Source organism: Ambystoma mexicanum, chromosome 10 (assembly GCF_040938575.1).
Source record: "Ambystoma mexicanum isolate Mex_15411 chromosome 10, UKY_AmexF1_1, whole genome shotgun sequence".
In the NCBI taxonomy this organism is placed as follows: domain Eukaryota; kingdom Metazoa; phylum Chordata; class Amphibia; order Caudata; family Ambystomatidae; genus Ambystoma; species Ambystoma mexicanum.
Window position 1 is genome coordinate 1,363,516,599 of NC_090932.1, and position 21,811 is coordinate 1,363,538,409.

The window sequence follows — 21,811 nt, forward strand, 5'->3', positions numbered from 1 at the left end:
AGATGATATGGCAGTGTGCGAAGAATAGTATTGTGCAGGCAAACCTTGATGAGTTATGGGTAGAGTTTAAGGAAATTATCCCAAAGAACATACATTAGTATGTGCATCTAGCGCGTGCCCATACAGCATTGTGTTAGCAGGAAATGATGGTTACAGACAAGAAAAAGAGAGCATTAAGCAGTATGTGAAGCCTGAACTCCCTGTTCCAAAGCAGGGGTCATGCCCAATGATAAAGTAAGTTGATTAATTTCTGCAGAAATGAGAACACATAACAATGATTTTCAGTCACATGAAGGGTTTATTGGGGTAATGAATGTACACCTGTAGCGTGATATGTAGGGGAGAGTACTTGCAGAGAATGAGTCAAATCTTCTGCCAGAAGCAGTGATGGATTGCAGCCACAGTACAAGCCCAACTGCGGCAGACCGCAGAGAGGCATGTGTATGGTAATACAACCAGGGAAGTTGAGCGGATAACTAGAGATGGCTCAGCCTCTGAAAAGGGGGAACAACCCTAGCAAGTTATCAAAACTGCGCTCAGATTTAAGGAGCATGAGATTGCTGCATCCACAATTATTACATCAATTTAAGGGATTGTACAGACGTTCTCTAAGAATGAAAACATGTCATTACAGAAGCATGTTGAGTGGTTCTAAGTAGCTGTCAGTGAACTTAAGAAAAAATGTGATCTGAACTATATGTGATTTTTCCTTTGATGTTTTAAAAGAGTCACACACGTTTCCTACACACTCTGATGGACCAGAACTTCACCTTACTAGCAAGTATAGGAATGGAATTAGGAATGGCTTATCTTCATATAGTTGTGTAGAGGAAGCAAATGAGCAACCTACATCCTCACCTCCAGGCCTCATGAATCCCCTAAGGAACTGTTAGAGGTCCTGAGAAGAGTATTCCACAGAACCAGTGCTGATTTAATTGCTGAAAGTAAGAAATTAAAGAATTGTTATGTTAAGAATCTTCACCCAGAGTGTGTATCATAGATAGTTAGAGAGTATGCAAACAACAAACCACTTAGGTGGATAGTGGAGCAGGTCCTGAGGGCATGTATGATTCTCCAATAAAGAGCTGTAAAAGAGAGTGGGGGGGGAAGAGAGCAATCAATATGCTAGCTCTCGTCCCACAATGTCAGAGAAAAAAAGAGAAAAGCTTGGATTTGGTGGCAGGAAACGTAAACAATAATTCTCTTTAGTCAGATAGAAACCTCATCATGAAAGAAGATGACCCTGATAGATACTGGGCCATCAACGTTCTCATATCAGAGTATAGATGCACATATAGCTTTGTTCAAATCACAGAGGTAACAGACCAATGGCAGGGCTTTGCCACTCCCCACTCCAGCAGAAAAACATAATTCATTAAGTGCCAACGGACGGCTTTAGGGGCTAGGCCCTAGGCTCAGTCCTGAGCCGTCCTTGCTGATACTGACATCTAGATCCAGGAACAGAAATTGCCCTCAAGAGCCACGCATGCATCAGAGAGATAATGTGTGTGCACATAGAGACCTGAATCCAGCAATAACCTAAAAACATCCAACTAGTACTGCTCAATGCAACTATGGTCTGCTGACCCATGGGTTTGCATGCAACATGCCATTTTTATTTCTGGCTTTGAGGTAATTCAGATTCTCTCATAGGGAGCCCCAGCAGTCCACCCATTGTCAAACCATTTAAGCCTTGGCCTTTCTTTTCCATTTGTCTTCTGAATCCAGCATTCATGATCATCTTGCAGATTTAGAAATCAACTTGTTTGGCCTTACAGAAACACGGTTTTCTGATAAATGTATTGCTGTTGGCTTTGGGTGGCAAAACATGTGCACATAATGTTGTATTGTGTTGAGGAATTTTACTTCTCATTCTTGACAAGAAGAACTAATTGTTTTTGATGTGTTGCAGATATTTGTCACAGATACTTCGAGTCTTCTGGGATCAGATTGAGAAATACACACGGTCATGGTGTTACGCATGATTGATCATGACTATCGTGCTTCCTGACAGTAAATAATAACAGTTCAAGAAGGGTCATTTTGACATGTAGGGTGTTGGGTTAATTTTGACACAATGTCCAGGGCTCATTTGCCAGTGATTTAGTTTGTCTTTATTGATTTATTTTGTTGTAGGCGGTTGAAACGGAAAAACGTTGCTGGAGTGTCCATACAATACATGCAGACAGTTTTTTTCTTTCCTGAGGAGGATTCACAACTGAAAACATCCAAGATATGTATATGAATTGTCATTTTCGTACCCCTGAAGAATGTCAAGCAGTTTAGCAACATCGACAGAAACATGTTGGGTCTCGATTTATAAATTGTATATACATTAGTAATAGGGTTGAGCCAATGACCTTGCATATCCTATTGTTGTGGTATGAATGTTCTCTTTGGACACTTCTTTTTGGTCAACGTTTGTATGCTTTTACAATGTCAAAACTTTTTTGGTGTAATGTGTGTAATTATATGTGAATAAATATTGTATTCGTGGTCTCCGGTGGGTCTGGTGTTATAAAGAGCCTATGTGTGTTACAATAAATTACTGTATCTGACACACTTTTCTCTCCTATATGCAGGTCCCTGTTATAAACAACAATTTACATTTGGGAGGTTGAGTAACCATGATCTATCAGGCCATATGCTGGCTACTCTGATCTCCATGCCCACCATCTCTCCCTTTGAAGGAATGTAATGTTATGCACCTGTGTCTTAACCCCCGCATGACTATAATTACTAGACCACCGGGACATCTGTTGCTGTTGGACTTTAGTAGGTTGTTTACATCTCTAATCTCCAATCTGCTGCTAAATCCATCCTTCTCTAAAGTGATATCAATCTCTGGATGGACCATTCCAGTGACACCAATTGAAAGGCAAACCTTCACTGGTCATTGAACTCTATACACTCATATCTTTCAGCAAAATGATCCTGCCACTGAGCTCCTCAGGCTCTACAATGAACTTGGGTCTCCACTCCAGTGAACTTCCCCATGTGTCCCTTCGCAGACGTTCGCAAATCATCTCTTTCACTTAAGCGAGAACATTAAAGATATCTAACAATCTATCCCAGGCTTTTCTCGAATGTTCAATTCTCCTTCTTTCCATTCAAATCCGTGACACAACTCAACATCAGCCCAGAAAATAAAATACAAACAATCAGCACAAGTCCAAGAATGCCCTGCTAAAACGATCAAAGGAAGTTATGTTATGTGATGCACAAACAACTGCTATGAAGCTGCCACACACATGACATTCAACTGGATGATGTCACATTCAGGCAGAAAACAGATGTGCTTTTATTCGGTTTCTTAATAAGTGATCAGATGGCGATTTCAGATTCAATTTGAGTTTGTTCCAATGACATACTACTTGAGTGGTGCTGGACTTTCTTGCTGCCAATCCTGCCTTCCAAAATGTAATTTTTGCATCAAGAGTTCAGCTTGTGAGTGTACAAGACACTTGGGATGTTAATTCCTAAATTACACATACAAATGCAGCCTATGTCATAGTATTATCTGTTAGCAATGCGCAGAGTCTTAAAAAAATCCTAATTTTTATAGGGATTCAAGGAAAGGAAGAGCGCTTGATACTATCTGTGTTATCAGTGTGATTGAGCATGCACACTGTTGCATCCGGGATGCTTTGCAGACTCGTGATATGAAAAGCTGGAAGTGCTAGATATATCTTTTTGATGTAATCATTGCAAGAGAGCACCAAAAGTTCTTGGTTACAGTGGTTTGATCCAAAAAGGGAAAGCCCCTTTTCAGCAATCTGATGGAATAGAAACCTAATTTAAGATTGGCAGCAATCTGTAGTATGACATTAGTTCAATATCCAACAGGATTCCAAGGTACTTCTTCCAGAGTTCTGGTGGCTTGTGTGACTCAGGTGCCCAAACTATCATCATTTCAGTTTTAGCCATATTCATTTTCAGGTTGTTAGCTTTCATCCAGCAAACCACCACAATAAAGCCCTTGGGAACATTTACCCTTGAGTATGATGTTCTAGAGTGGAGTTGGAGCAGTTATTGAGTGTCATCCACAATATACAATACGATTCTGAATGTTTCATCAGGGGCCAAACATGTATGTCAAAATGTAATTGAGAAAGTGCACAACTGTGCATTAATCCACATGACACTGCCTCAAAATCACACTGAACGGGCTCAATGTAGGTTGAATGCTCCATTTCTGAAAAGAGTCAATCCATGGTAAAGCATGAACAGTAATACCTATTTATTACAATCTACCTCACACTATATGTTATGCTATGTTATGTCAATCAGCATTTGTATAGCACCTTTCACCATTGGCATGGTCTCAACACGCTGTAGGTTGAGTGCCCTCAGGGACCAGAGTCCAGGTCAGTGGAGATAGAGCAGTAAATAGTGCGTGTGGTGTGTGCACTTTCTGTGTGCGCAGCTAGACTGCATTTTTCATGGTGGATAGCTGCATTCTAATGCTGGAAGTACTGTGCAGGGTATGTGAGACAGGTAGTATGTGTGCAGCTAGACAGAGTAGTAATGGGGGTAGCTGCATTCTGGTGGAAATGATGCTAGTATGTGAGCATATGTGTGCCGCTAGACCGAATTAATAAGGGGGGATAATTGTATCCTAGTGTTGTAGATGAGTGGAGAGTCAGAGTAGTGGGACATATGTGTGAGTATCTGTGGGGTTGGAAGAGGGCTCCCTCTCCCTGATTGCCTTCCTGCGTCTACCAAATTAACTTTGCTCCCCTTTATAGGTGTCTGGTTCATTAGGAACCTCAAGGTCTAGTATGAACTTAGCTCTATCTGCAAACCATTCACTCAGGTGAAATGTAGTTTTAGGCTAACTTGCACAATCAGGCGAAATTCAATATTAGGATATCATGTTTAATCAGGTGAAATGCAGTTTTAGGCTTACTAGCACGATCCACATCATCAAATTTGACCAAGAGGTTTAAAAAATGAGAGCCTCGGCCACACTTTGTGTATCCAGATATCTCATGTCATCTAGCATTGTAATAATTAAATATTATGTGCTATGACTCATTCTAGTGCAAGCATTACCTTCACTGGTAAATAGGTAATTTGCCTTGGACGCCTGTCCTTTCCCTGTCAAGGAGACTCACATCAAACCATTCCTTAAACAACAGAATGAATGACAACCCCGAATAACCCCCCTTAATAGTGTATCTATTACAAACACCTGTATCATTGGAAACATCTTGCAAAAAGCAGAAAACACAACAGCTCATGGAGTATACTGAATTGAATAACCCCCTTCATAACCATAAGTGTGGGTTTCAACACTTCCAAAAGCATGGAGTCATATGTCTGGGCTTCAGCCCTTCCAGAACCATGGAGGCAGCACTGCTATACATGAGAGATGAACTCCTGAATGCTCTGGACATACTGCTGCCATCCGTATTCTCATTGACTTGCTGGCATATTTCGAAACCATCAACCATTCTGTATTTTTGAATTGTCTACAGAATGTCTTTGGCATTTATCTTGTGGCTCTCAACTGGTTTTTGCTCAGTAATGACTGTATAGGCTCTGCAAGCTTCCGTTTCTCTCTCTCCATCTATCTGAACCTAGCAGACATAATCTTCCCCTTTTCTACTACATAGCAGATAGATGTTGACGATATTAAAATGTCATTCAGGCACCAGTTTCTTCCATGGAATCCACAGTTATTCCCATCCGCCTCATTCACATCCAATACTTGGTAATTGACTATTGTCTCTTCTTGAAGGCATACAAAACGGAGGTTGTCCAAATAGGTGCCTATGTTCCTTCATCTCTCACTTTTCCTCTGGGGTCAGTTCTCCTGCCTATACAAAACCATTAATTCATAATGAAATCTAGTTTTCATCTTCATGTTCTCAGATGCATCCTTTCCCTCCTCAACAAGCCTCAACGAGTGCAGCTCACTTCAGCTATGATCAACTCACGATTAAACGACTGTAGCTGTCTTGACCTGGTGCACCTTAAATGCCCAACCCACCAACTGTAAATACTCCAAAACAAAGCTTACCGAATTTTTATTGATCCTAACCCCATGTCACCCAAGCTCACAATGCCTCTTGTTGCTCATATTGAAGAATCTGCATCATAAACAGCACCTTCTGGGACTCTGGCTCTGACAAAAGAATTATGAAGACACAGATGTACTGTCTTCCAGGAAATCTTAGGTCCTCCACTTCTAGGTCCCTTACTGTGACGACATCCAATAAAATGAAACAGAGAGTTGAAAAACCTAACACCACTAGCACCTCTGATCAGAAGGTCAGAACAGAACAATCTCTGCTTTAAGAATACCTCAGGACCGTTCTCTTCTTGATAACATGTCTCTTACCTTTCTCCTCATGCCCTAGTTTCTGCTTCAAATGGACAGAAACATTGCAGCACAGTTTCAAATGGACGAAAACACGGATCACTTCCCCCTGCCACCTTTGGAGCTGTGCACTCCAATAGACTTACCCCGTTTTCCTTATTTTGCTCCCAGTTTCAGATTGTCATTCTCCCTTGCGCTTATGTTGTCCCCAGACCTTTCCCACTGGAATATTATTACTGCACTTATGGTTGAACTACCTGCACCTGTTATAATTCCATGTAGCCTCAGCACTTACTGCACACATCTCTTCCACTTATCGTATCAATTGAGCTGCACTTGCCTGATCAAAATATTTTCCTGAGCTTGTAAATTATCAGTTGCCCAGTACCCTTTCCTTTCTAGCCTTGGAGGTGCAATGAGGTCACCGTTTTGAACTGGCACCTTGCAAATTGACAATAAACATACAATAAACACTTGATGCCCCTGGGTTTAGGCGCTTTACAATTGTAAAAAAATAAATAAAATAAGATTGCCATCCTTGCAAACAGGTATGGGTTGATAAGTGCCTAAAGATAATACATTTAGAATTGGCTCTGGAAAAATAATGTAACTTTATTAGTGAAACATTGTTCAAACAGATATAGAGCACAGGAAAGGTACTCTATTTTGTGTGTTTGGGTTACAACAACCAGTGTCAGGGCATACAATTGTTGGTAGGTATCTATTGAAGATAAATAGGTCTAAAAGGGTTCTAAGACATACTATCATTCAACTCAATGTGGGAGAACTATAATACCTGAAAATGTATTGCAATAGACCTACTGAACAAGAATATGTGGTCAAGACTTGCTGTAAGTCCAGAAGACTTTGGTGATAAAAACAAGCATTCAACTGGGCTGTTGACACCTTATGCAGCTGATATCCAATGAAGGAGAAATGTCTGCATCCCAGCCTGCACCAGATAAAGTATTGTAATTCTAAAAGTTAAAAGAGGTAAAAGCATCAATTGGCCGAACACATTTCTGAGTTTTAGTAAGAAAGTCTGACAAGGCCTAATCTATGATTGTACCCCACTGGTGGAAATTAGTGATGACTTCATGAGAGTTCTGATAGACAATTTGGGGTGCCTGAACATGCATTTTGAGGGAGGTACCCCAATTACAATGGTGATCGATGAACCCTATCATAAAGCTGGCTTAAACAAGCCTGTCATTGTTAATGTACTTGAGATGTATGATGACCAGTTTAATTGAAGCTTGATCTAAGCCTATTTCTGTCCGAACTCATTACATTTCAGGAATACCTTTTGGAGAGTGCATTTTCAGAAACATGCGCATCGGTTGTCTTATACCAAAAACGTGACGCAAACAAAGTGATACCTTATAACAGAACCTGTGCTCCAAGAAGAGTCATGAAATGTAATGAATGTGAGAAGCCATGACAACATTTCCACCCGATAGTACAATAGTTAGAGAGTGATCATTGACACAGCATCTCAACTTTTCCAGTACTTACAGGCAATGATGCCTGAACAGGTCACCTGTGTTACTCCAGAATAACATCCTTATCTATGCAAGACATTCCTGGAGAGGGAAGGTGTGGTTAATAAAGAAAAGAACAAGAGTCTACTAGCCCAAGCGCTAGCAGACCTTCCTGACTGTTCACAGACATACGCATTGAGAATATCAAGAGGCTAATAGCAAAGGTACAGTAGGTCACCACTTAAAGTATCTGATGAGGTAAAAGGCAACAATCTGTAAACGGTTGATGTGAAACTAGGCGTCTCCCACTCTGACGATCATTATAATTATAATTGATTATTTATAACACACTTAATACCCAGAGGTTTCTAAGCGAGGACCGAGGATCAAATCTATGTTACTCTGCATCGTTTGGTTTCCAAGGCAAATGTGTTGCCCCTGAGCTATCCTCCAGAGAGATTATGAGTGTGGCCCTAATGTTAAAGGAGGCAGTATGTTTTTACCATCCACCCGATTATGTGCCCGGCAATGTTACCCCATTCAGTATTCAATTTGAATTCCATAAGAATACCTAATGCGATTAATACCCAGGGGTGGCATTGCAAATTGTATTGTTAAAAGCTCCCGTAGAAATCTCTTTCCTTTAGTGATAGGAAGGGCAAGTGCTTCCTCTCAAAGAAGGAAAACAAGTTTTTCACGGGGACAACCAAACAGCAAATGAAAAATGGGCATTTCAGATGCTCGCCTCCACCCTCCATTTTCCAAGTAGCAAATTTTTTGTTTAAAAAGTGCAGTAGAAAGTATTATGCACTATGGAAATGGACTTTAAAAATTCCCACAGAGAAGTGAGACTTGTAGATTGACAACATACTGCTTGCGGTATATCTGGAAACATTCACCTCGTACCACCAACCCGGTGGAGTTCATATAAAGATGCAGCTTCCTGGTATTACTGCTTGCAGTAACAGTAATTACCATGTGGGGTAATGGCAGGAAAACATCCACCATACCCATTTTGTAAAGTTCGTGCGCTTTGTATGGTGCTCTGTGGCCGAGATCAGAGCCATACAAAATCTTTAAATTAAATAAGTGAATGATGAAGTGATAACTTGGATCCTGCTGGAATACTGTTTGCATGTCTATTTTGCACCAGTGTCGATCACCTCATATGCTAGTAAGTGCAGGAATCTTGTGTATGGAAGATGTATTTCATAGATACGTATTAGTGATAGAGTGAATGATTGATTGAATGATTGTACATGGCAACAGGGACAATTGTCTTCCACAGGTTCACAGGGACTAAGCACTATGCGAAATGTTCCTGGCAGTTTTTAGGGCAAACAGTCTTTTCCTTCAGCTGATAACAGAACCTAAAATTGGATGTAGAGATCCAAGCCTAATAACGATGCAATGGTCGGTTTAAAGATGTGATTTCTTGGCATGCCTGAGATAACTCATTTTAAATGGTAATCCTTCGAATGTATTTTATTTTTAAGTTTGTTTGTTTGTTAAACACATATATTCATTTGAAATGCCAATTAAAACGTGTTTTGATGTGCTGCAGTCCTGCCGATCATTGAGCCACTTCACCAAGGTATCCTGGGTTTGGCCCTAAGAATTAAAACATCACAATCTAATACAATAGCCACTGAGAGTTGCTGACAAGGCGATGTGGAAAAGGTACTTCTGGTTAGTCCTGGGCAAACCAATGAGGGGAAAACATGATCCAGCAAGTTTTTGTTACTTGCCTTCTATCCCATTTTTTAAATTGTTTGCCCATTCGGCCGAAATGATTTACGGTTCAATCAGGCAAGCATCTTGCAGAGGGGAAGGCTGCCACCCGCATAGTGTCCCAAACCATACCCCACTATACAAGTGTTTGTAACCGTCCACATGGCAGTAGGGCACGCTTTTTTAGTCTACTGTCACACTCAGGACTGTAAACACATCACTGTACTGTGTTTTCTTTTTCTGGTGGGTCAGCTCACACTAGAAACCGAAGACATACTTTTTCTGTTGACAGATTGAGTGCTCACTTGCACTAGAGATGTAAACATATTTGTTCTTTCTATTTCCAAAACTTAAATAACATGTTTAAACATATATAATAATATGTTCTTTTTAATGTCTCTCGTGTATTGGCCTTCCTAGGATATAGAGTAAAACAACAATGTACAGACCACAGGGCAACACCACAAGTCCTGACATGGGAGAAATATCAGTAGGTGTGTGGGTGGGGGGTAGAAGACAGTAGAAATCCAGGTGCTGCAAGGGTGATGAGATGGATTTGGGGTGTTAGTGCTGGTCGTTATTACCCAATAGTGATTTGCAAATATCTGCCGGCTATCGGGGTCCAGGGGAGGGCACATCAAACACCACTACTTCTGGAAGACATCAGGGTGTTCAAGGGAAAATATAAATTTCTACAGGAGAGTTAACACACAACATTCCCTTAAGTATGATTTGTTGTTGCACTCTTTGTTCTGGTATAGTTCAATGATGATCATCACTCTTTTCTGATTGTAACTTGTCCTATGGATGTTTCTCTGTACTCTCTGTCTCTATTACCATCCAATCTCTGGTGGGGATCTGTCCCCTAAACTCATGAATTAATATTCTGACCTCATTATTGGGCAGAATTCATATGATTTCAATCTCAAAGTTAACAAAAATTACAAGATTATTTTTCCAATATAACTCTCGTCAAATTGCTGAAAAACACACAAAGAAATCTAATCTATGTGAGTATGTTGTGTGTGGATGTAATTTGTTAAGAAAATCCTTTCCTTAGCAGACTTTCTCCCAGCAATTTCGCTGATTCTCGAAATGATAAAACCAGTTTTGCACATATTATTTTCTGCATATGTATTGATGACAGTATTTTCAATTCAGAATATTTCCTCAGATGCATGAAATCAGCACAACATTTTACAAAATATAGCAAAAATGGCAAAAGGAAATTGCCATGTTTCCCAAATGACTAGTGATTCTCTTAAAAATAAAGCATCATGTAAACTATAAAAACTGAAAGCAGGCAACTCCAATGTGGCTGAAAAGACAGAGGGCCTCATTACGAGGTTGGAGGTAGACATGGCGCTATTAGCGCCATGACTACCTCCAATACCGGTACCGTGTCTGGTCCCGTTCAATGGGGACTTACCGACCTTTGCGGGACCGGTAAATCCCCATTGAATAAGCCATTCCCCATTCCCATTTCAGCCCACACAGGGCTCAATGGGAAGGTGCTAATAATGGTAAACTGCGGTACCGTTATTAGCTCTGAAGTCCCTTAATAGGCCTGGTAAAACCAGGCGTTAAGGAAGGGACCCTCTAAGGGACCTCGTAGTAGAGCAGTAAGGGATTACCGGCACCAGTGCCCTTACCAGTGCTGGTAATCCCTTACTGCCCACCTCGTAATGAGGCCCAGAATCTCAAGAATGATGCTTCCTACTGATCAACGTTTAGTGGACATAATGGGCAACACTTTAGTGATTTAATGATTGCTGACAATGCATCTGCATTCTTTTTCAAGTCAGTCAGATATTGTTTTGAATACCATCACAAAAGGTAAATATACAACATACCCTTGAATTTATCCACGCAGTCCTAAGTGGCCTCTCCATATCGCAATCACTGCCAGATGCTTAACAAGTAAACTACTGTGTACAGGGGCACACAGTGAATGCCTAAAACAGCTTAAATGATAGCTTTTGATATTCCTACTCTACTAGCAAGAACATGAAGAAAAACACAATGGGCCTCATTACAAGCACAGTGGTACATTTCAAATGTGTTAGTCATTCTATTACCAGCAATTTCTTGGAAAGTAATGGAATTACTGTTCCTTTACCACATGAACTAATTCTGAGTTTGTATCTAAAGTGAAGGATTTCCCTCCGGCATAGTGCTGAAGTTAAGGCATTCAAGATAAGGGCACAAATGGGTGGATGTACAGTGGCAGAATTATCTCTCATGGTCAATTTGAAAACATCACCAGGGAATCATGTGGGCTCCAAAAATGGCATTTTCACCTGCTTATATTGGCAGTAATTACATGGAAGTAACACTAAATTACTCCCAAATTATTAATACAGCCAAATATCTGCTATTTGTAGAAAAGAAATGCCAAAATAATCTGAGCTGGATTAGGCAACAGGTGTGGCTTTTGGTGGATCTCCGGCTCTAGGTCTACTGTTCTTTAACTTGGTTATTGACTTCACCACCTCGTCTCTATGATCATTGGCAGACCATGTTGATCTGTTATTTCTTAGGGATTGTCCTATGATATCTGCCAGGGTTGCCTCATAGGAGATTGCTAATCGCCACACCCCTCCCCTCAGCTGTTGCCTAGTGTAAGAACATAGACACTCGCCTGTTTTAAGAAGAGCTGTAGCTGCATCGTATAATGCTACACAACCAATGATGATTTGATTATGAATGTCAAATACTTTGTAATGTGGTATGACAGATTACATCCCTGATGCTATACCACACTAATACATAACATTATTAGCTATTATTTCAAGCGTCTGTGCATGATTAACTTGCAGAGTTCTTTATTTGAATATATCACTTTAATAATTACACCGTAATTATTTTTTCAGACAAGAAATGTTTACAATTTGATCGGACATTAAATTAAGCAGGAACATTCCTTTAGGGAAGATTATACTATTTATGTTAACACTTTGGGCCTGATTCATGGAAGTGTTTTATAATGGCGCAATCCCATAGGAAAATATTCCATGAATCAGGCCCTTAGCCTCACGGCAAAAGCCTGTATAGGTCAAACATGTGGCTACAACAGTAACCCTTTGATTGGATTGCTCGTCCAGGGGTCCAGAGTGATGTGGCCAAAAAAGGTGCTGTGGAGGATCACAGATGGGTACATTTTCTGTGCCCAATACAAAACATTAAAAAGAATGTGACAAATGTGGGGAAATGTATATTTTATTGTTATAAACCAAATATATTTCTGACCTAAGCAATTTTAGCATTACATATTATTCTGTACTTGGTCTTTCCATGGAATCGGGTTATGACTACAACAAACAGGAGTTACAGAAGCCACAATTCATTCTTCTTCAGTCCGTGGTGCAGTGTAAAGTGGAAGGTTGATTGATGCGATGAAATCATATTAGGGGACCTGAAAAAGAATGTTAGAGAAGCATTTTAGTTTACGGGTCAAGGTCAATTCTGAGAAGAATATTTTCTTTATAAACACTAAAAACTCACTTTGGTCTTTGTGTTGATCTTGTTTTGATCTTGTGAAATAAGTCACTAATGTCAATACAATTGAACATAATATCATCAATACTATTCTAGTTATGACATCACAATTTATATTACAATCCCACAGAACTAGCCAGTGATAGTAAAATGCTATAGAACCAAAACGTGTTTTGATGTGGTTAGCGATTCATATTGAAAATCGTTAGAAACCTGGGCCTGTGCAACAGACAGTTTACGCCTCTGCAATTGTAATTTTACCTGGTATTATATTAGAGCAAAACATTTTCTAGAACACAAAGCATATTATTTCAACACATTGGGCCTCATTACAAGGTATGAGGTAGCCATGGTGCTGTTAGCACCATGGCTACCCCCTTACCGCATTCTGAGTCCGGGTTCCCGAAATAGGGACTTACCGGGTCATTCCAACTTTGGAGGACCCGGTAAGTCCCCATTCCAGGAACCATTCCCCATTCCCATTCGAGCCCCCATAGGGCTCAAAGGGAATGGGAATGGAGCTAATAACGGTACCTCAATTTGCGGTACCGTTATTAGCTCTGAAGTCCCTTAACAGGTCCCTTCCCTAACGCCTGGTAAAACCAGGCCTCAGGGAAGGGACCTTTTTCTCGGGACCTCGGAATAGGGTGGTGAGGGATTACCGGCACCGGTGTCCTTACCGGTGCCGGTAATCCCTTACCACCTACCTCGTAATGAGGCCCATTGAGTTCTAGTTTAGTTTAGTTTAGTTTCGTTTATTGATTTGTATTGCGCACCAGACCCGAGGGTATGAGGGCGCATGAGCAGCATGGTTATTCAAAGCTTGGTTACAGGTTGCTTATACATTGCATTACATAATTATAGTGAGACAATGAGGACATGAATACAGTATGGCAGGAAGGAGATAATGCAGTACATATATTTAAAGAGTTACATATATTACATATATTTTACAAATTTACATATAAGCATACAAAGCGGAAAGCAGCCGTGTGGTGTTAGAGGTGTTAATGGTTTGTGTTCTTTATCCAATGAATGTAGTTGCGTCTAAAATGTGAGTAAGGTTGGGGTGTTCTGAGAGATGGCGGTAAGGAGTTCCAGTGTTGAGGTGCTTTCACCTGGAAGCTGTTGCCGCCCATTTTGGTGCGTTTGATAGTGAGCAGGTTGGCGTTGGAGGTTCTGGTGGGTCTGTTGGGGGTGTATTTGCGTATTCTGTCTGCCAGGTAGCGTGGGGCATCGTTGTTCAGGCATTTGTGGGTGAGCGATGCTACTTTAAGCAGGATTTTGTCTGTTGTGCTGAGCCAGTTATGGGATTTCCTGATATTGGAAATGTGTTCCCTCCTGGGAATGTTGAGCGCTGCCCTAAGAGCGGTGTTTTGAAGCGTCTGAATTTTGTTGGTGATTTGCTTGCTGGCTCCTATGTAGAGGGCATTACAATAGTCCAGTTTGGATAATACCAGGGCTCTGGCTAGTGTAATGCAACTCTGGGTGGAAAGGAAGGGTTTGGCTGCTCTTATAAGCTTACATGTGTAGGCCGTGGAGGATGCCATCGAGCTAACCTGTGTGTGGAAGGTTAGGGAGGAGTCGAGGTATATTCCTAGAGTTTTCACTTCTTTGGAAACCTTGATTAGGTTCCCATCTATAATGAAGTTAGCGTAGTTGTGGTCGAGTTTGGTTAGATTGGAGGTGGAACCAAGGATGATGAGTTCAGTTTTGTCATCATTCAGGCATAGACTGTGCAAAGCCATCCATGCCTGGATGATGAGATACACCTTGTTCACCAAGGCCAAATCCTGGTTGTAATCTCCCGTCAACGGGATGAGGATCTGTGTATCATCGGCGTAGTTGGTGTAGGTGATACCCAGGCCATCTAGATCGTCAAACAGGGGCTTCGTGAACACGTTGTACAGAGTGGGGGAGATGCAAGAGCCCTGTGGGACTCCACACGTGATGGGGATGGGTTCGGCGGCGGCAGAGGAGGAGAAGACATGCATAGATCTGTTGTTGAGGAATGACTCAATCCAGCTGATGGCTTCTTGGGAGAAGTGGGCAGCTGAGTCTAAATGATTGCATAGGATTTTATGGTCAACTAGGTAAAAAGCCGCGGAGAGGTCTAGCAAGAGTAGTAATTCAGTTTTCCCGTTGTCTCTAAGGGGGTCTATTTGGGCTTTCAGGTCTATCAGGGCGGTTTCAGTCCCATGTTGGGGTCTGAAGTCTGATTGTCTTATGCCTAGGAGGTGGTTAGTTTCAAGATATTTTTGGATTTGTTGGTATGCTGTCTTGTCTAGTATTTTGAGCAGGAATGGGAAGGTGGTAATCGGTCTGTAGTTGGTCGGGATGGACGGGTCGAGGGAGGGTTTTTTGAGGAGAGGGAGGACCCAAGACTCTTTGAGGTTACTGTGGACTGTTCCTGAGGAGAATGAGGCATTGATGAGCCTGGTGATGAATGGCGAGAGGTCTCTTGCTGCATCTTTAATGATTTGTGGGGGGCAGAGGTCGCCTTTGCAGTTGGAGGGTTTAAGGCCGAGAATGATTTTTTCTACTTCGGGAGTAGAGACTTTGGAAAAGCTGAAGCGAGCAGTGGTGGGTGTGTGGTGTGAGGGTGGAGGGCTGGCGTGGGTGTTGAAGGGGTTGGTGAGTTTGGTGAGGGAGTCTTTCTTGTTTTTAATTTTGGTTTGAAGGCCGGTGACTTTGTTGTTTAGTGCATTTTGGACGCTGGTGCACCATTGTTTGTTCTTATCGCAAGTATCTGGAATTATCACCGGTGTTTCCAATTCTTTCAGGATAGTAAATAATTCTTTGGTGCTGGAATTGGATTGTGAGATTCTTTGGTTATAGGAATCTTGTTTGGCCGCTATGATTTCTTTTTTATAGTTGGCCGTTATTTTGTTGAGCAGTAGTTTGTTATGGTCTGTCGGAGATTGTCTCCAGACTTGTTCCAGTTTGCGCTTTTCCAATCTAAGGGTTTTAAGATGGCTGGAGAACCATTGGTTGAGGTGCTTTTTTGGTTTGCATTTTCTGAGTTTTAGTGGTGCAATGGCGTCTAAGGCTCTGCGCATGGTGTTGTTATAGCCTTCTACAAGGTCATAGGGATTAGAGTCTTGGAGTTGGCTGAGCGTAGGAAGAATGAGCGGGATCAATTTTTCCACTGTAATGTTTTTTTTGCTTCTCGTGGGGATGGCTGCAGCTAGTGCCAAGTTGGTTTTGGGGCTTGAGGCCTCGAGTGAGAAGGAGAGGAGATGGTGGTCAGTCCAGGATTGGGGAGTGTTATTAGTGATTGACACAGCACAGTTGTAGTCTGCTATCCAGTCAAGGGTTCTCCCTTTGTTACAGGTGGGGCTGGATACTTTTTGTGTGAAGCCTAGTTCAGACATGGTGTTACTGATGAGGGAGGCTTGGTTGTCTTTGGGGTCTTTGTAACCTAAGTTGAAGTCTCCTAAGAGGAGGCATTGTGAGGAGTTTTTTAGGTTGTCAGTAAGGATGGCACTGAGGTCTTCCTCGAAAGATCCCAGAGGTCCAGGCAGTCTGTATAGTAGGTGAATGGATATTGTTTGGGAGTTGGCAGTGGGTAGCTTGGCTGTAAGTGATTTGCATGATGGGAGGTGTGTAGCAGAGTTAAGTCTGATGTTAAGGTGAGTCTTGGCAATGATGGCCAAACCTCCGCCTCTAGCTTCAGTTCTGTCCTCTCGGATGATGTTGTAATCAATAGGGATGGCTAGCGAAAGGGCTGGGCCTGCGGCTGCATGGAGCCAGGACTCTGTTATGGCTAAGAAGTATAGATCTTCAGCTAAGATGAGATCAGCGATGTCCGTGGCGTGTGCAATTATGGAGCGAGCGTTAATGAGGGCACCTTTTATAGGTGGGGTAGTGGTTTTGGCAGGGGTGCTGGTGGTTGCTGTGATGAGCGCTTTGTTGTTGGTTGTACTGGTGTTGAGGGGTTTGAGTTTGTTTTTTTTTAGCGTAAGGTTATCGCAGGTGCTAATGGAGGTTCGGTTTGTGAGTTTGGATATTTTGGGGTCCCTAGCTCTGGGCTCATGTATTTTGGGAAGTCTGGATCGTAATCTGGTCAGCCTGTCCGTAAGGCAGGGGGGAGAGAGTAGGGTAAGCATGATAGTGGTGCTAGGCTCTGTGAGGGTGGGTGATGTAGTGCCTAGGCTGATCAAGTTGAGGGGTGAGCTGGGCGGGCATGTGGAATTGATAAGGTGGAGAATGATTCTCAGTAGTATAGAGTAAAGGCCCGGGAGGAACATTGTGTATGGTAGGTGAGATGCAGTGTGTGCATCTGGTGTGTGGGTAGAATAGCAAGCGATGCAGATTAGCACAACACTAAACACAGATGAGCTAGATGCAGTTATAAAGCGCAGGGCACTTCTTAACTAAGCAATGCAAGAACACAGATGGGCTAGATGCAGTTATAAAGCGCAGGGCACTTCTTGACTAAACAATGCCAAAACACAGATGGGCTAGATGCAGTTATAAAGCGCAGGGCGCTTCTTGACTTAAACAATGCAGAAACACAGATGGGCTAGATGTAATAATAAAGCGCAGGCACTTCTTTACTAAGCAATGCAAAAACACAGATGGGCTAGATGCAGTTATAAAGCGCAGGGCACTTCTATGCTGGTCAGTATGGTCTGGTGACAGCAGTATATATGGGTGCATGTGATTATTTAAGGCAGTGGAGCAGTTAAAGGGTGATTCAATGGATACAACCCAAAGGGTCCAGTGGCATATTTATCAACTCGTTGTTACTGTGACTGGAGATATATGATACCTAGAGGCAAGATAAGTCACTCTAGGGGTACCACTTAAACATTGTAAGCACAACAGGCACGTAGACGCTATGCTATGTTGGAAAATCAAACACTAAGACTCAGTGGAGGTATAGGCAGTGAACAACTAGATTGTGGAATCCAACAGAGATGTTTAATACCTATATATAACAGTATTTGGCTAGGTTCGAGGGTCAGATCATAAGGCTGGATGCATGACTCTAGCAATGTGCACATACATTAGAAAGTCGGGCAGTAAAGCTGAATGAATGGGTTTAGCATGCGTGTAGCAGTGTAAGGCAGGTGCCCTGAGGTTAGCGACAGCGTGTAGACATGGCAAAAGCAGATCAGTACAGTATAAATAGGCATAGATCAAAACGTGTGGCGCAACTGGTTAGACGGTGCGCATTGGATAAATCGGGCAGAGAACGTATATCATGGCCTGACAGGAGGTTCATTGCAATTCAGAGGAGGAACGCCGTCATAACACATGCGAGCATTACTTTATGGCAGGAAAGGAGTGATCATTTTATAAAGAACAACAGCTGTAGTATCACCGTGGCATTAAAATACGGTCATACTAACAGACATAACTACGATCGGGCCACTGCTGATAAATGCATAGAATTAGTACGCGCATGTGCGGGAAGCATGTAGCAACAGCTAATGACAGTGACTATCCAATATGCAAACGTCCGAACAGCGGCGAGTGTAGCGTCTGGGTGAATGTTGTACAGGCTAGCGCGACAGTCAAGAAAATGGATTCGCAGGCAATGTACACAAATGGTGCACTGTGTGCAGCTATGCTAGATAGCAGACTCATAGGGCCGAAATGCAAAGGGGCATTTTTGAAGAGGAAAGAGAGGATAATAGCAACCGTCATCTTACTTTTTCTGGATGTTGATGACGTTAGTCAGAGTTCGCAAGAAGAGGCAACTGTATGTCCAAGGCCAGGGATTAGAGCGTGGTGTAGACGGGCATAGTGACCAGGCGAACGGTGAGTAAGGCTGAGGACAGGCTAGGACAGGGGTAGGCCTTGTTGCACTGGGCCTTAGTGCTGGTGGGCCGGCTTCGCCTACCGGCTCAGGATAGGCTACCTGTAAAGGCGAACCAGCCAATCAGGACTCAGCAGGGTCTGCTGGGAAGGTTAGGCCCTGGAAGGCTCCGACGTTATGCTGGCGGCCATCTTTAGGTGTATTAGGCTCCACGTGGGCTGCAATGGTGGAATCAGGCACATGGTGCCGGTGGTAAGTTCTAGGGCAATGTGTGCTCTAGAGCTAACAGTAATTGGTATTAGCACCAGGTAAACAATGCCCTGGTCTAAAATGCATTGAAAGAATATATTTTGCAATAGGGGAATGTGTGCCCTTGTTCTAGTACTGTGCAAAATTGCACCTCCACCATTGCACATCTCCTCTAATGCGTCATTTCCTCTTAATATCCGTTCCCTTCCCAGCTTCCCCTCATTTGATTGACCTCTTTATGCAGACACGTGCAATGGAGAAGGGGTTTGGGATTTTAGCCTACAATTTATTTACAAAAGGTATTTAAATGACACTGTGCAAGGCCAGATTAGAGGGAATCCCCTATTTGGTTGGTAGTCTTTGCAATTGAATATATGTCCTGATAGTGAGGGTTATCCTTGACATAGATGCAGTGTGCTAGGCTATGACATTGAAAGAAAAAAACAGCTTTTCAAAGTATGCATTGCACAGAACAAGTATGTTTAGCTTTTCCCTGTATTTACCTCGACCACACCGATAATCACTTTGATGCAGATACATAAGAATCACCCTAAATATACCTAATTGTGATCATCTACCTGCAAGACTTGATGGAACTCTTTGAATATCACTAGAGGTCCTGTCAGTCGGGCGATCACTGCCAGCAAATTGAGCTTTTTTTTCTGCAGATGGCTTTGGCCAAGTTGCCTTTTACTGCCTTGTAGACTAGCTTTGACTGTTGATAGATTGTTTTTTTATGCAATTAATGTTTGGACATTTTATAATCTAACTCACGAGTAAAAAACGGACTTCCGCAAAGTCCAATAAAAATTAAATCCGGCACTAAATCCCAATGATTTGGTACATGTTCTGGTTATTTAAAGTCGGCTGATCATCAGGTCCATTACTCTCACTAGCCATATTACACTGGTTTCAATAACCACTTCTGAGTGGTTTGCAACCATTTATAGGTTAACAAAATAAGAATGTTTTCCGATGTTCATAGACAATCATTCATCTTAAACCTGGTGTGTATTGTAGTCCTTTTGCTGTAAGTTATCCATCCGAAAATGTAACATAATATACACATAATATTGCTCTATTTAATTGCTACTTTTCACATAGTTACCATTTTTTAAATATTACTTGACCGAAAATCTTTATGTAAAAAAACAATGATGTAACATCGTCATTTGGGTTAAACATACTTTCAAATTATAACCTAACTAGCTAGCATGTTCACATATATTTTCTTTACAAACTCTTCCAATCCTTCCAACCTATGTATGTTGTCAGGCACATATTACATTGGAGTGGTAATTGAGCTAAGTGGACTGCAGTCAATAAAACATGAATGCCCAGTGTCCTCTCTGTGAAGTTTTGTAATGGGTGTTAAAAGGCACAGGAACCCAGATGACCATGTGTGCCCATGCCTTCTCTGCCTATTACACAAAATAATCCCAACCCTTACATTCATGAACATGTATGGAGGCAGGCATTGCAAATTATCCCATGGGATTATGCCTAGTTTTCGCAGGTGTACAAGACCGGTGGAAACTGCAATGACTCAAGCGTCTTTGCTCACATGAAAATTAATTTTGGACAGAGACCCTGGCATATTTTCTGTATGGGTTATAGTTCGGCGGTGAAGCAGACATAATACTCCATCCCAAAACTCTATGGAGATAATACATTGAAATTGGCCTGTACATCATGTACTGGCGGCGCGCTTGTCTTGGGCGGTAAAAATTGTACCTGCCTCTTCTGCGCTATATCAAAAGGCGGCTCAGTGTTTCAATGGTTCTTACACATAAGAATGCAATCTTCCATAATGTTGCTTATGTTCCATTCAGAAAGGCTGTGGACTAACAGTTCTGAATAGTTCCTTTTACTTAACATAGACAGGATAAAATGTATACAAGACAAGATAAAAATTATACAATGGAAATGGCTAGATACATTACGAGCGTTTATGATTAATTTGCCCCTGGGAAGGGCACTCAGCCAATCAGGTGGCTGGACCAGCGGGTGAGAATACACAATTCCTGCCCACTGTCCCAGCCAGCCGAAGTCCTTTTTTTTTCATTCTCCGGAGGCAACAGGGATGGTCTTCCTGTTGCCTCTATACCCTCTCCACTTAGCTGTGGGAACTGAGCATTGTGCTCCTGTCCTGGAACGCATGTCGTCTGACTTAGTCCCTTATCCATATGACGGTGACCACCTTGTTTCTCTTTATTTTTCATTTTTCATGAGGTGATTGCAACGCAAATCTCCCGATGAAAAATTGTGAAAGTCATTCGCACCCCAGACAAACCCTGACGTGCAAATGGCTTTCATGCCAGGAGGGTGGACATGGCCTTTAACAGCCCACAGCCTGAGTGGAAGCCCTCACTTAGCTCAGGCTTGACTTAGCTCGTGCTGATGGACCGTAAAAAGGCCATGGGCCTCATTACGAGTTTGGAGGTAGCCATGGAGCAATTAGATCCATGGCTGCCTCCAAACCGGGCTCCATTACTGGGTTCCTGCAATGAGGAACAACTGAGTCATTCCGACATAGGAGGACCGGTAATTCCTCCTTGCACAATGGGCCTCATTACAAGCACAGTGGTACATTTCAAATGTGTTAGTAATTCTATTACCAGCAATTACTTGGAAAGTAATGGAATTACTGTTGCTTTTATCACATGAACTAATTCTGAGTTTGTATCTAAAGTGAAGGATTTCCCTCCGGCATAGTGCTGAAGTTAAGGCATTCAAGATAAGGGCACAAATGGGTGGATG

The 21,811-nt window shown here is 42.1% G+C and overlaps 1 protein-coding gene across 1 annotated transcript in view; it reads right to left on the minus strand.

Annotated features, from left to right (window-relative positions):
• Positions 1-12,740: 12,740 nt before the first annotated feature.
• MYO18B (myosin XVIIIB) overlaps positions 12,741-21,811 on the minus strand; it is a 1,784,667-nt gene continuing 1,775,596 nt past the window's right edge. The window contains exon 44 of the mRNA XM_069620271.1: positions 12,741-12,952. Coding sequence (XP_069476372.1) covers positions 12,939-12,952 — 14 coding nt within the window. The 3' untranslated portion in view covers positions 12,741-12,938. The remainder of the gene's footprint in view (positions 12,953-21,811) is intronic.